General features: G+C 42.8%; 1 protein-coding gene across 2 annotated transcripts in view; it reads right to left on the reverse strand.

The window, feature by feature from the left end:
- Positions 1-12976, reverse strand: part of aplp1 (amyloid beta (A4) precursor-like protein 1) — a 31725-nt gene extending 18749 nt beyond the window's left edge. For both annotated transcript variants that reach the window (XM_020092711.2, XM_020092710.2), the window contains exon 1: positions 12732-12976. In XM_020092711.2, coding sequence (XP_019948270.1) covers positions 12732-12797 — 66 coding nt within the window. In that variant the 5' untranslated portion in view covers positions 12798-12976. The remainder of the gene's footprint in view (positions 1-12731) is intronic.
- Positions 12977-13077: the final 101 nt, after the last annotated feature.

Consider the following 13077-nt stretch of genomic DNA (forward strand, 5'->3'; position numbering starts at 1 on the left):
CTCAATTCTTTGAAACCAAACATTTTGACTTTCGCTTGCTGGGATGTACAAAGATCACGGCCTCCTCTAAGTCAGCCTTCATCAGTCCAGATTACAGTGCTCCAGCCCCCAGCTGGGCACACTGGGAGCAGATGGCCCCATAATCACCAGGGTTCATCTCGTCCTCAAACAGCAGCCAAAACCAGCTCCAAATATTTGATTTCATTTCAAGTATAGCTTTAAATAGAGGACATGTCAGATGGCGTCACTGCAAGAGACTATAGATCTGGGGGGTGGCAGTTTCAAACATTTCACCATTGTGGTTATTTAGGAGTATGTTTACTCAGGGTTGCACTGGGTTCTATTTATCTATAAAATATAAAAATCAGGACTTTTGTTTATATCTTCCTAACCAGCATTCAACAGGCTGCTCCATGGGAACCAGACTTCATCTATAAAGGTCACCATCTCCTCATGGATTCACATGATACAGACCTCCCTGATGTATTATAGCACCTTGGCACGAGACTGCGAAGCACAAAAGCAGACAATTTCCCATCTGGAGCTCACATGACTCATAAGTATCATGTTCACACACATATCCTGCTCTTTATTTAATACGCTCAATACCTCACACACCTGAGCTTTACTTCCACTGTGCAGGCAATACAGTGACACTTCCTGTGGGCTTTTGTTTTTTAAACATCCTGCCTTTCATCAGCATCCGTGGTAAAACATCTCCAGTACAATCAGACGAGCAAAACAGGAAACTCCCACAGATATAAAACTCATTTCATGCGTAGTTTTCCCAGTTCCATGGAAAGGTGGCACTGAGCAATATTCGGAATGAAACGAGTGATTTTGATACTTGTGTGCATCAAGTAGGCTGAACTGCCTCTCTGTTCCACCCACACTTCAACAATGCCTCTTCTGAGTCATGCACCATAATGGCGCCACACGGTGCGTTTTTCGTCTCTCTCCAGAAAAGAGAAAAAACGCAAAAGCGTAGTTGGGCATTTTCACAAGCCTCTGTGTGCAACCGCCTCCTGCAGATATGTGGGAGACAGATGACTGCGTAACAACGTTTCATGAATCCAATCAGAAAAACAAAGATTCCGGAAACCTTAAAGGCCCAGCAAGAGTCCGCCTCTCCTCAGCAAAGCCAAATGAAACGATTTCCCCTCCTGGTCGAATTGTTGATGAATTTCTGCTGTTACGTAACACCGCTGAACCTCCTTCACAGTTAAGCAACACGGCATGGGAATGCCAGCATTTTAATGCCAGACACTGTGAGCCTGTAGATGTGATTTCAAGCTGAAGAGCTGCACTACCTCAGGGGATTGAAGGAATCAACGGCTTAGCAGAGATTTGAGCACTGCAGGTCCATCTGAAACATCCTAATGTCAACACAATTGCCACTGAATCAGGGATTTTACGCAGGCAGATTGAGATTGACACAATGCAAACAAGCTCTCCAAATCTGTATTTATATGGTAAATACACTTGAAAGGCTTGAGTCACATCTGCGACTTAGAGGTTCAAATTTCTATTACTGAGAGCATTTTGTGCATTGAAACAAATGAAATGCATGACTCAATTATTTTCTAAAGGTTACTGTTGCCTTTTCTCCCACATAATTCAAAACGCTGATATGTATAACAGAATACTTGAATGGTAAATACATCAAATTATCATTATCCTGAGATGACAACAAGCTGGATTTATGAAATTAAATCATTCATTTAAATCCTGAATTTTGCAGGTCAATAGATAATAGGAAACAACATGATTTTCAATTTCAGACGTAGGACATGAGTAAAGATGATAACTCTCTTTACCATTTGAGTGAGTGGGTATCAGACAAGTGTTTATTCTGTGCACAGGGAGAGATGACTGAAGGCCTTAAAGCAACAATATAATGCCCTTGAGCATGTTTTAAGTAGATTAAGTGAATCTCAAGGCGTTAATGAGGTCATGTTTAGGTTAAAAGACTGTAATAACTGATCCACTTAAAGACAGACTGTCTTTCTAGGATCCCTAACAAATAGCAGGCTACCAGCATCTCCTTGCCTCTCACACTCTGGGCCTTTGCTGCCTCTCAAGACCCTCACTCTGTCTTTGATGCTGTTGTGTTTGTTTCTTTCTGGGTTTTCTGTATGTCATCTCTCTCTCACAATTCAGATTTTCTTTTCCTGTCACTTCATGCACTGTTTTTTAGTTGAACACATAGCTGCTACATGTCGCTCTTCCGATCTGTCCCCACTTCATCTCATGCTCGCTAAACCTCCTGAAGGAATCAACAGAGTGGGAAAAAAACTTTCATTTGTAGTTTGAGTTTTTTTGAAGTGAATAGCATCTTGAATTCAAGCAAATCACTAGAAACACATAAAATCATTCGGAACTCTAAATAAAATATATGTATATGTTAAATTCATATTGTTTAGTCTTTAGGGACATGGATGCATTTCATACATAACAAACACTTTTGACACAATAATCTGGTGATCTACTGTTCTGTCTCTGCTGCATCAGTATTCATTTTACTTTATATTATTGTAATTCATTCCTTCTTTTAAATTACAGTAAGTCTGATTTACTGTATGTATACATTATTGTAGCAGAGCAATAAAACAAGTAGAGACTTTCAGCAGAGGCTGGTGACAAAGCAGGGGGGAGATGCAGAGCTAAAACATTCATATATCTCTTTCCGTCTGTCTCTTATTTATGCACATACACAATTCTGATCACACCGCCATGCCCCTGGGAGCCTGTCTAGCAGATGCATCTTATGGAAATTAAGCTTTGAGGTTATGTTTGAGGCACAGTGGTGTGTGGTTGTGTGTTAATATTATTAGTATGTATATTTGTGGAGGTGGGTGTGTAGGCAGAAAGCTAAAAGCAATAACATCATTTTATTTGTGACAAAGACCCCAGATTCATACCGCACACAATACATTATATATAAAGGTAAGTATATAACATTCCAACTCAATTTCACAGCATGTTGGTGTAAGGCTTTTATTCAGAGGCATGTGGTGTCACCACAGTGGGAACAAATCGGTCTTTAACTCCTGGTGAGAGTTCACAGAGGACATCATCACTCATAAAAGTTCATTTTCTGACCCATCAGTTTATGGAGAGGTCTCTCGCTGAGAGTGTTGCCCTGCGCAGCGTATTTGGCCGACTACTTGTGGTAATGAGGTGCTCTGTTAATGAACGGCGGGATAAAGCAGTAATGCTGGCTCCACTGGGACCAGCTCACCACTGACTCAAAAGCAAAGAAAAAAAAACAAAGGTCTGCTGAAGGCGGAGTAGATGAGACAGTGTGCGGCACAGCTGGTGTTGCTCTCCCACATTTGACGTACATCAGTGTCGTCTCACTCGTCCTCCTCATCTGCCTCTCTTGTTCCCATCAAACCCGTAAACACACAAATTTTTTTTTAGCCCTCTCCTCTTCGTTCTCTCTCTCTCAGCATCACTTGGCCACTAAGGGTGGTTGCCATGGTAACACCACCCACAGGAGCCGGCTACCTTCCCTGTTACCGTAGCAACTGGTTCCCTACAGAATTTTAAGCAAGTCTCTCTCTCTTTTTCTCACATGAAAGAGTCCCCATGTGCTTGGTTCGACTTTCTACCCTCGGCAGGTCGCTGATCGCTGGCTTAACGGTTGGTTAGCTTTCCTTATCACTGCCTGTTGGTTGTTTGCACGCCACTTAAATTACCTATGCAGCACTGGGCCCTGCTGAGTTGAGCCAATTGTGTCTGGTGTCAGTCTGAACACAGGAAACTACTTTCTCTTTGTAAAGATTGAAAACATAAATGTTTCTGCTGCAGTATCATACAAATATTTCTACTATACTAATAATGTATAATTGCGTATATAAACATAAACAATGCCCTGGTGGTATCTGAGGTTCAGGAGTACATGTATAACTCCAAAGACAGGGATGTAATTAGTCACATTATCAAAATCTAAAAATTAATACAATATCATTATAATTTGAATAATTGATCAGAAAATTGACCAAAATATGAATCATTTTGATAATTAACTGAAAGCCCAAATACTAAGATTTGCCGTTTTCCTATATCTTATGAAACAGTGACGTTGATATTTTTGTCAGAAAAATCTAAGTATGTAAAATTGACACCTATAATAGAATGAATAATGAATCAATTAGTAGGGGGGGAGGGGGATTACAGATTGAATTAGACAGAAAATGTTTGTTATGCACAGCTGAATAGAATATGGAATAGAAGAACTCTTGTTGACTCTTGGTAAGTTTCAGTGTGGTGAATCATTAGCTTACTTAATGATTCGTCACATGATTCCTCTGCTCCAGGGTCACGCTAACTGCATGTTTTATACACAAATGATTATCTTTCCATCTTACCTGACTCAGTTTCAACAACTATGTTTCCCTCTTTGCTTCAACTATGCCAACATCAAATATTACACAAGCTGTAACTGCTTCCATCTTGTGTTTTTCACTCATGCTAAGCTCAAAGGCACAATAATTATTATTTTTTAGAATTTTCAAGCTTCTTCTTATCATTTTTCTAAAAGCCAAGTGTCTGTATTCACTTCATTCAACACAAGAACTAAAGATTTCCAGCAGCACTGGAGAGCACAGTGTGATAAAGCCACTGATAAAAACATAATAACGCTAAGTGAGATCATGTCTGGCTGACATGTCCTGTCTTGCTTTAGCTCTCTCAGTGTTATTTTATATCGGGCCACTCTGGTGAGATAATGCGTGATGTGCAGAATCACTCAGTAGATGAAATATTAGTGTTATCTCATTTCTTTAGGCCATAGAGTCTCCACAGACTGTCCAAATAAAGGAAAATGGTTTAATTGTTGAGACAAGAAAAAAAAACATAACCGCCATCCGGAAACCTCCATTTGTGCTTTGTACTCTTCAAAGCCACAGCTCCAGACTCAAGTATCCAATCTGGTGAGCTGAGCTGTTAACGGGCACAGCTTGGCGAGCACAATGACCCTGAGCTGAGAGGAGAATGAAATGTGTTTAGTCGCTAGCTGAATGTTATTGCTGATGATTAACAGAATGCACCAGAGACTCTCTGTCATCTGCAGCTCTGTGCACCACCACACCGGCTCTTTGTACAGTAGCAGTGATAGGCCGATCAACCCCGGTCTATAGCGGACATTTTGAGATAATTAGCATTGGCTGATTTACAAAAAATGACATGTCTGCAGACATTTAAAGCTTTCTAGTTGGTAATCCTGGAAAGGCTAATGAGAGCAGGCTACACCATCCACCCTCCCATCAACCCTCTCATCTAAGCTACGCCCCCCAAATTATATGAACGCACAATGCCTGACTGCTAGAAGCCGACTATTTGTAACTCGCTCACTAACTTCTGCCTATTGTCTCTGCTAATGCAAGGATTTTTACAAATAAGATAAAAAGGGTTTCAGAAACAAATTACCAATCTTACGTTTAAGTAAAAAATCTTTTTACTTTTTTATGTTTTATTACCTGTGGACAGATACAGACCATCGGATGCCCTCTAATTATCAGCCCAATGCAAACCCATATCGTTTGATCACTACTTTATAGTAAGCATGCCATCTGTGTCCTCTGTATTAAATGCAGGCAGAGTCAGCTGCAGGCATCTTTTTGGAGAATCTGTGCTGGGGTTGCTGAATACTGAACATCGAGTCAAACGCTCTGAGAACATTTTGTCTCATGGGACATGGTGTTAAAAACTCCCCCGCTGGAAACATTCCCTCTTCTGCAATAAATTCCATCCTGAAACGCATTAACACAGGCAAATAAACATCTGCGGGGAAAGATTTGGTTACGTCACTCATTGATGCTTAAAGCTGTTGATGTCAAAAAGAGGCACACACTGAATATCACCTCACCACCAAACACAAAACTCCCCCGTATCACTAATCAGGCCGGCAAAATAATTGGTTCACCCCTTATCCCCTGTCTGAACTGTGCACCCTGTCAGGGATCAGGAAAGCCACCCTGATCAAAGAGGACCCACCCCCACCCCCTCCACCAGTCCTTCCAGTTACTGCCAACAGGCAGACATTACCAGGTCCCACTGGCCCCGAAAAACATGAGAAATCCTTCATTCCCTCTACAATTACCACCCTCGACAATTTCAAATAGACACTGCACTTTAACCTGTTTCTGTCAATTGCTGTTTTTAACAGTCTGTGCTTATGTGCCTACTCTATAATTTGGTTTAAATGTGATCTATGTGTTTTAAATGTAAATTGTGTGTATTGTAAAGTCTTGTTTTTAAATATGTACTGTGTGTTGCTGCGTGAAAGTCAAATTCCGGAAAATGACTGGAGGGTTAGATATAAAAAAACTTGATGACACATATTGAGGGAAAATGTGTAGGCTACTGCTAACGGGTAAATTCAAACTGAAACTTCATAAAATTACTCCTGAAAAGAGGTGAATAATCTGGCCTTTGTATAATTGGAATAGTGATTGTAGAAAACATGATGGTCAAACATTGTGAGTGCATTAGTTAGGTGTATGATAGAGAGCTACACAGAGGCAGAGCTCTGAAAACATCACGAATGAAGGAAGTACAGGAAAAAATAATACAAGAAAGGGTGAGTTTATGTGATGAATTATTCAAGCACAATCAAAGTGTTCACAGGGAAAGTGAAAAGATGTCACTGGCCACTGGGAGATGCTGAGGCAGACAGAGAAGCAGCGTCTGGGAGAGAGGGTGGAGGGTGGGAGGGAGGGAGGGAGGGAGGGAGGGAGGGAGGGAGTGCCTTTGGGCTGTGGCAGGAGAACAGAGGAGGCTGGGGCAGAGACAGCGATGAATGGGGGGGGGATCTGAAAAGACAGGCGTGGGGATTTTCTTTTGTGCTCTCTGGAGTGAGGCTGGGGAGTGGACCTGGAGGCCGGAGGAGGGTTGGGGGTAAAAAACAAAAAACAGGTATGAAGACAGAGGGGCTGGAGTCTGAGCGTTGAGAGGGTGCGTGACAAGTGCCAAAGCCCTGTCAACAAGCGAGAGCCCAGACCTTTCCATCGCATTCAATAATTGATGCAGCCTCTGCAACGCGCCATCTTTGTTAAGCAGCAAGTGTGTGGTGAACGTGTGTGACTGCCAGACCTGAGGGTGCGTTTCACTACACCTGAGAGCTCGGCCCTCAGAATGACATCACACCCGAATAACCAGAGCTGATAGTGTTCCAGTTGCATAGTAACGATGTTTACCAGCTAGCCATTGTTAGCAAAAAGAGACATGTCCACAGACCATAATTGGGCAGTACAAACTGAATGACAGAAGTGCTGATAAACAGTAAAAACTACAGCTTTCACTACCGTTGCTACGTGGATCAGCCATCTTAGATTTTGAAGTCAGGGGTAGTGAGGTTCCTCCAACCTTGCGGGTCAAAATTCCGACTTGAGGGGCGTTCCAGTTTCAACTACTGACTTGCAGGTTCTGCGAGGTTTAATGGAACGTGGCATAATTTCTATTCATCAAAGTGGCTTTGTTTTATTTAGATTAATGTTATACAAGTTCAATTTTGATCCTTCTGCAGGAAATGTGTTTTACAGCCAGTGCAAAAGAAAACTTCCTGCCAAGTAGTGCATCCATTTCCCTCTATTAAAGCTTCTAATGTTCTACTGTAGAATATTAATAACTGGCCTGATGAGTCTCTGTGCACCCAACGACCCCACAGTCTCTCAATCCAAGCAGCCAAGGCCGTTAAGGAAATTAGATTTGGCAGACCTCCTGCTTTAGTACAACTCGGCGCTCCACTCTGGCCACGGTCTTTTTATTACCTCTGTCCTGCCCCCGTTCACCACCACCACCACATCTCATTTCCAGGCCACCTGTGAATACATGTACACGACGGAGACGGATCTCTCTGCTCCACCAGCTGCTCAGACCAGAGCAGCAGAAAAAGGGCCGGACCCCTCCATTATCATGCACTCCACCCTGCAAACCCACATAACATTCTGCATGCACTGCATCACTTACACTCTCTCTCTCCTCCTTTGCCATCATCCGTTTTTCAAATTCTCCACTGTGCCAGGCCCCCCCCCCCCCCCCCACTCTCTCAATCTCTCTTTCTCTCCACCAGGCCTCAATCTCTTTCACTGCATTCTCTCTCTCTCTTTCCTCCTGGACACACAGCACCAGTGTTATCACCACACTGCAGATGTTTTTCCTCAGAAACACATCTTATCAGCAGGACTAAACATCTGGCATTAAAAACTTTTCCCGTAGAAATTCAACCCATTAGGCTTAGTGTAGCAGTTTATGTGACGTCTGCACGACTCGAGAGAGGAGCCAGAGCTGGATGGGCTCAAGATGGCCGTGCTAGCCTCTCAGTCCCTGTAGGTCAGTTTGTTCTCAAACTGGGAGTGAGGCACAGAGCCATTGCAGGGGAGGGGGGTGCCCAGGGAAAATATGGAGTGAAACTAAGCTGAAACATATGATTTATGTAGAGAGAATAAACAAATGTCCATCCTATTGTGCATGGACATCCTTTTTTTTCATGGCGAAAAAAAGGCTGGGAACCACGCACTGTTCTAAGTGACTCTAGACAAAGGTATGACAACACTCAGACGACACTACACAAAATCCCACAGTCCCATCTGGGCTTTAGCTTTGAAAGGTGCAGCTACCAGCAAATTTACGTATTTGATCTGCACGTACTCAAGACCCTAAATTACCGCATTAATCTACATGTATGTTATATCTGACATTCACTTAGTAGATGATGAAAGGTAAAGCAATCTTTGCACAACTGGAGTAGCTTTATTCTAAATTCGTTTTAAAGGCCTAGACACAGCCGTGCAGTCTGGGAAGCTGAAGAAAATTAACTAATCAAATGTAGTGCATCAGTTTATGCATGACAGACTATAGAGATGACAGAAAGTGATGAGCCTCGCAAGCAAATATCATTAAACTCTGTATTGGGAATTACTCTCTTTCCAACTGAGACCCAATGTTCAAAATATTCCAACAAGGCCAGAGGACATGATTGAATCATCTAAATCAAGTGTTTGGCAGAGCTTTCCCAAATCTACCGGGAGGACATGATGCTAATGTGCAATTAATGTCATTTTATTTTCTGCAGAAAAGCTGGATGAACTCTGCGTCTGGAGATAACACCAACACTCATTTCCACCCAGAATCTCTAAACGACGAGCAGCCACAGTGAAAACTAAACCCCCTCCACGAGGCTCTGTTAGCCCAAAGGGTATATTACTGTCATTTATTAGTTTGTCACCTCCTCGGCTCAATTGCTAAAGCACATTTACAGCGGTCCTTTCCTTTAGTAGAGTGTAGCTCTCATTTCACAGTGACTCTGCAGGATTTAATCCAGGCCCACCATATGTGTGTGTGTGCGTGTGTGTGTACTGTATATGTTTGGGTGCTGTGCTTCAAAAACTTGGAAAGGAAGCCAGATGCAGAGAACAGGGAGGAAAAACATGTGATACAATAAAATGGTACGTTTTATGCCCACTGGCACACAGATAGAGTGGAGTACAACAAGCACGCGGGAATCCATTAGTGGAACCTGATTATCTCTTGGCTCTAAAATTAATTAAGTGAGTGTAGTGCAGTGCGTGTGTGTGTGTGTGTGTGTGGGGGGGGGGGGGGGGGGTGGGATCTTGTTGTCCATATCTTTTCTCTTCTTTTTTTAAAAAACAACAAATCCTTGTATGTGACTGCACTGAAAGGCAGATGGGGGTGGGAGGTGCATGAATGGCTGTATTCCAGCATGCTTGAAACTGCAGTTGGTGGTGGTGGTGAGGATGGTGGTGGTGGTGGGGAGTGCGTGATTATACAGCGACTTCATGTCCTTTAACGTTTTTGTCAGCCACAGTAAATTCTGCTTCCTATCCTCACACTCTTCCCTCCTCTGTTCTCTCCTTATTTCCTCCCTTTGTGCTTCATGTTTTCTCAGACCTCGGGTGTTTCCTGGAGCCTGCAGATTCAGTGCAGACGCAGTGGATTTGTTTTTTGCTGTTGTTCTGCAGCCTCTCTATAGGCCGTAGTGCTCTGGGTCGCACTGTCCATTGACCATTTATCATGATGAATTCAGAGCTGGTTGACTAAAGCTGAGCCTATTACCTGTAGTCTCCCTTTTTCATCAAATACAGCCACACACAAGTGCAATCACTGTATGATTGCTTTCTTCAATCACATTTTCCTGCAGGAGGTTTTCGCTGTAGCAAAACCTGAGCTCACTGCACTCTGGCTTTAAGTTTTGCTGATGTGATTTAACAACAGATACTGCAGGATAATGTGAATTAAAATTAAACTGTCAGAGCCATTTCTACAGTAGAAGCTTCTTCTTCAGTATATCTGCTTGTATAACACTATTGCAAACACTGGTGCTAAAAGGACTGTTGTTTATTAATATGTTTTGGGTCAATGTGGTAAGGGTATCTGAATTTATTAGATTATTTTGTTTCCTGAATTAGTCAAAACTAGGCATTGTTGTCTGGTAATTTTCTCCATTGATTTCCCAGAAAAGTAATTTCAGGGCTTTGGTTTATATCATTTTCACATCATGGTTGTGGCTCATTACAGTATATATTGTGATATATGACAAATTGTGAATGGATAACCTAATCGGAAATGTACTACATCCGAAAATCATATATAAATCTAATAAAGCAGCTCCAGCTGATGTACGACAACAACCTGCAAACTATAGCCAAAACGTGTGTAGGGGATAGCTAACACTGTATAAATGTTATGGCAAAATCTTTCCACCTGACATACATACATATGAAATGTCTCAGTTTATTGTTGAATCACCTATACCCACCTCTATTATTATATGTATCAAACATCATTGCTTTTTACTGAAAAATTCTATTCATATTATGGACTCTTATTGAAAAAGGGAAAACCAATTGTAACCCACATAAATGCCACTGAAACACTAAAGAATAAATTGAATTAAAGTTCATTCCTTCTGCTCCCATTTAATGCCAGGCTACACTGTGGTTATCTGTCAGTGGATGACCTTTTGTGTCAGGATGAGAACCCTGCAGTGAGTCAATTACTATAGCCAAATGCTTTGAGTGCAGCAAAAGGTAAGTGCTATTAAAGCTGGGATACCTGGGAAGCCAGCGGGGAACTTGACGTATGTGACAGCCTGGCAACAATCTGTCTGTCACGGCAAACGACACAGGGTGATGTTGAATTTGTATTTCAGCTTTAAAAAAAAATCACTGTGGCTTCCCTAATCCAGAGCACTGTCTGAAAATTTAATTTACAAGTGTGATTACGCTCCGAGAAAATGAACTCACTGTGCCGACAATATTAAATATTACGCAATAAAAGACAGATCAAAATAAATTTGCCCAATTCCCACATTTCAATTGAATGGATGTTGAGCAAATTAAAGGGAAGCTGACAGTTTCATTAGGACTAATACCACAGTGTAATCCAGCAATGCAGCCAACCCTCTCACAGTGTAATCTTCAGTGTAAACCTTCATGGGCAGGTCTCCTTGTAGGAAGCTAAAGCCTGTTTCTCAGCATAGCAGTAATCCCACTAAGGCTCTTAGAGAAGTGAAATAATTTCAGAGGCTTTATGATGGGTACACACTTACTGTGGAAGATGGCTAATAAATAAACATCTCACAAATCCTCTTATGGGAATTGTTGGGGGCGTCTGAGAAACCAGCAGTGGAGATGCTGGCACGCTTCATCTCAGACATCAGGAGCAGCTTTGATCCCTCTTCATTTTTCCAGGTGGAAAAGTGCGTTTGACCTGAACCACAGCTCCAGCAGGGACATCATGACTCATCCTCCCTCCTCCTCCTCCTCTTCTCCACATTCACACACACCTCCAACAACCCCCCCCCACCCGCTGCTACGCACAAGTGCACACATGCTCCAACCTGAATTTGTGCCATAGCTGTGTTGCAGTAAGAGGCGGCGAGGTGACTGAGTAGAAACTAAGAAAAAAAACGGTTGAGTGTATCGAGCTGTGGGCCCTGGACGCTGTACAGGTCGTGATGAGGGACCTACAGCAGGGGGAGGCAGGAGCAGCTGGTGGCCCGCTGATCTGTCCCTGTACTAGAGGCTTTCACAGTCTCCTCTCAAGCTATTGATGGAGACAGATGCCAACAGGATGACCCCATATCTCTCATTAGTGCACCCTGTGTCACACTCTGCACACACTATGTCCAATGATACATCAAAGTCATCCCCTGCTGGTGGGTTCACATACATTCTCAAGGCAACATATATAGAATAATATGAGACACCAGGGTCTCACTGTAAGATTTAATGGGGCTTCTTTTTCTCCTTGCATGTTTCAAACCCTTCAGTGTTCTTTCATGAAAACCAAATGTGGCACAGAACATTGAATATGCATGACTCCATCCTGCTCAAGAGCTGCATCACTCCACTAAAAGGACGGATGTAAAGCTGCAGGCGTCCTCCTCTGGCAAGGCCAGATGGGATGAAGTGAGACAGGATTTGATCTTCATCCCTCCACGGAGCAAAAAGGGTCTTTTAACACCGTGCGTCACGTCAGATATACAGGCCCAGGGCTGGAGCCTGGATGAGGGTGCGTGTCAGCAATATGGAGGTAGGAGAGCAGCTGTATGCGTGGCATGTATAATGTCGACATGATTAAAAATATATATCAGTGAGTGTGTGTATGTATGTGCAGGATTTCACCCAAAAGCCACATTGACAAACAGAGAAAGACACAGAAATAAAGATCGTTACATATGATTCAGCTTGTTTGGCTCTTACCTCGACGTTCTCCCACACGGCATAGGACAATACAGCCATCAGCACAGGTAATGCGGTATGTCCCATTTTCTCTCCTTCTTTTGTCTCTTTTTATGACGAACTTGTTCTTATGGAACAACTGACTCCAACATACGCGGTCTGATTGTTACATCAGCTGCAGTGGTGGACGGTGCGCTCCGCGGCCTCTTCCCTGCGTTTATCTCCTGCGTCTGCGTCCTGCTCGCTCTCGCCAGCTGGGATTGTGTGTGGATGAAGCTTGACAGAACCAAGCCCTGTTTCTGCGGGTATTCATCACACACGCTTTTTTATTTTCTCATGGTGGTGTCTTAGTGTGGAGCGACATCTG

Source organism: Paralichthys olivaceus, chromosome 13 (genome assembly GCF_024713975.1).
Source record: "Paralichthys olivaceus isolate ysfri-2021 chromosome 13, ASM2471397v2, whole genome shotgun sequence".
NCBI classification, from domain to species: Eukaryota; Metazoa; Chordata; class Actinopteri; order Pleuronectiformes; family Paralichthyidae; genus Paralichthys; species Paralichthys olivaceus.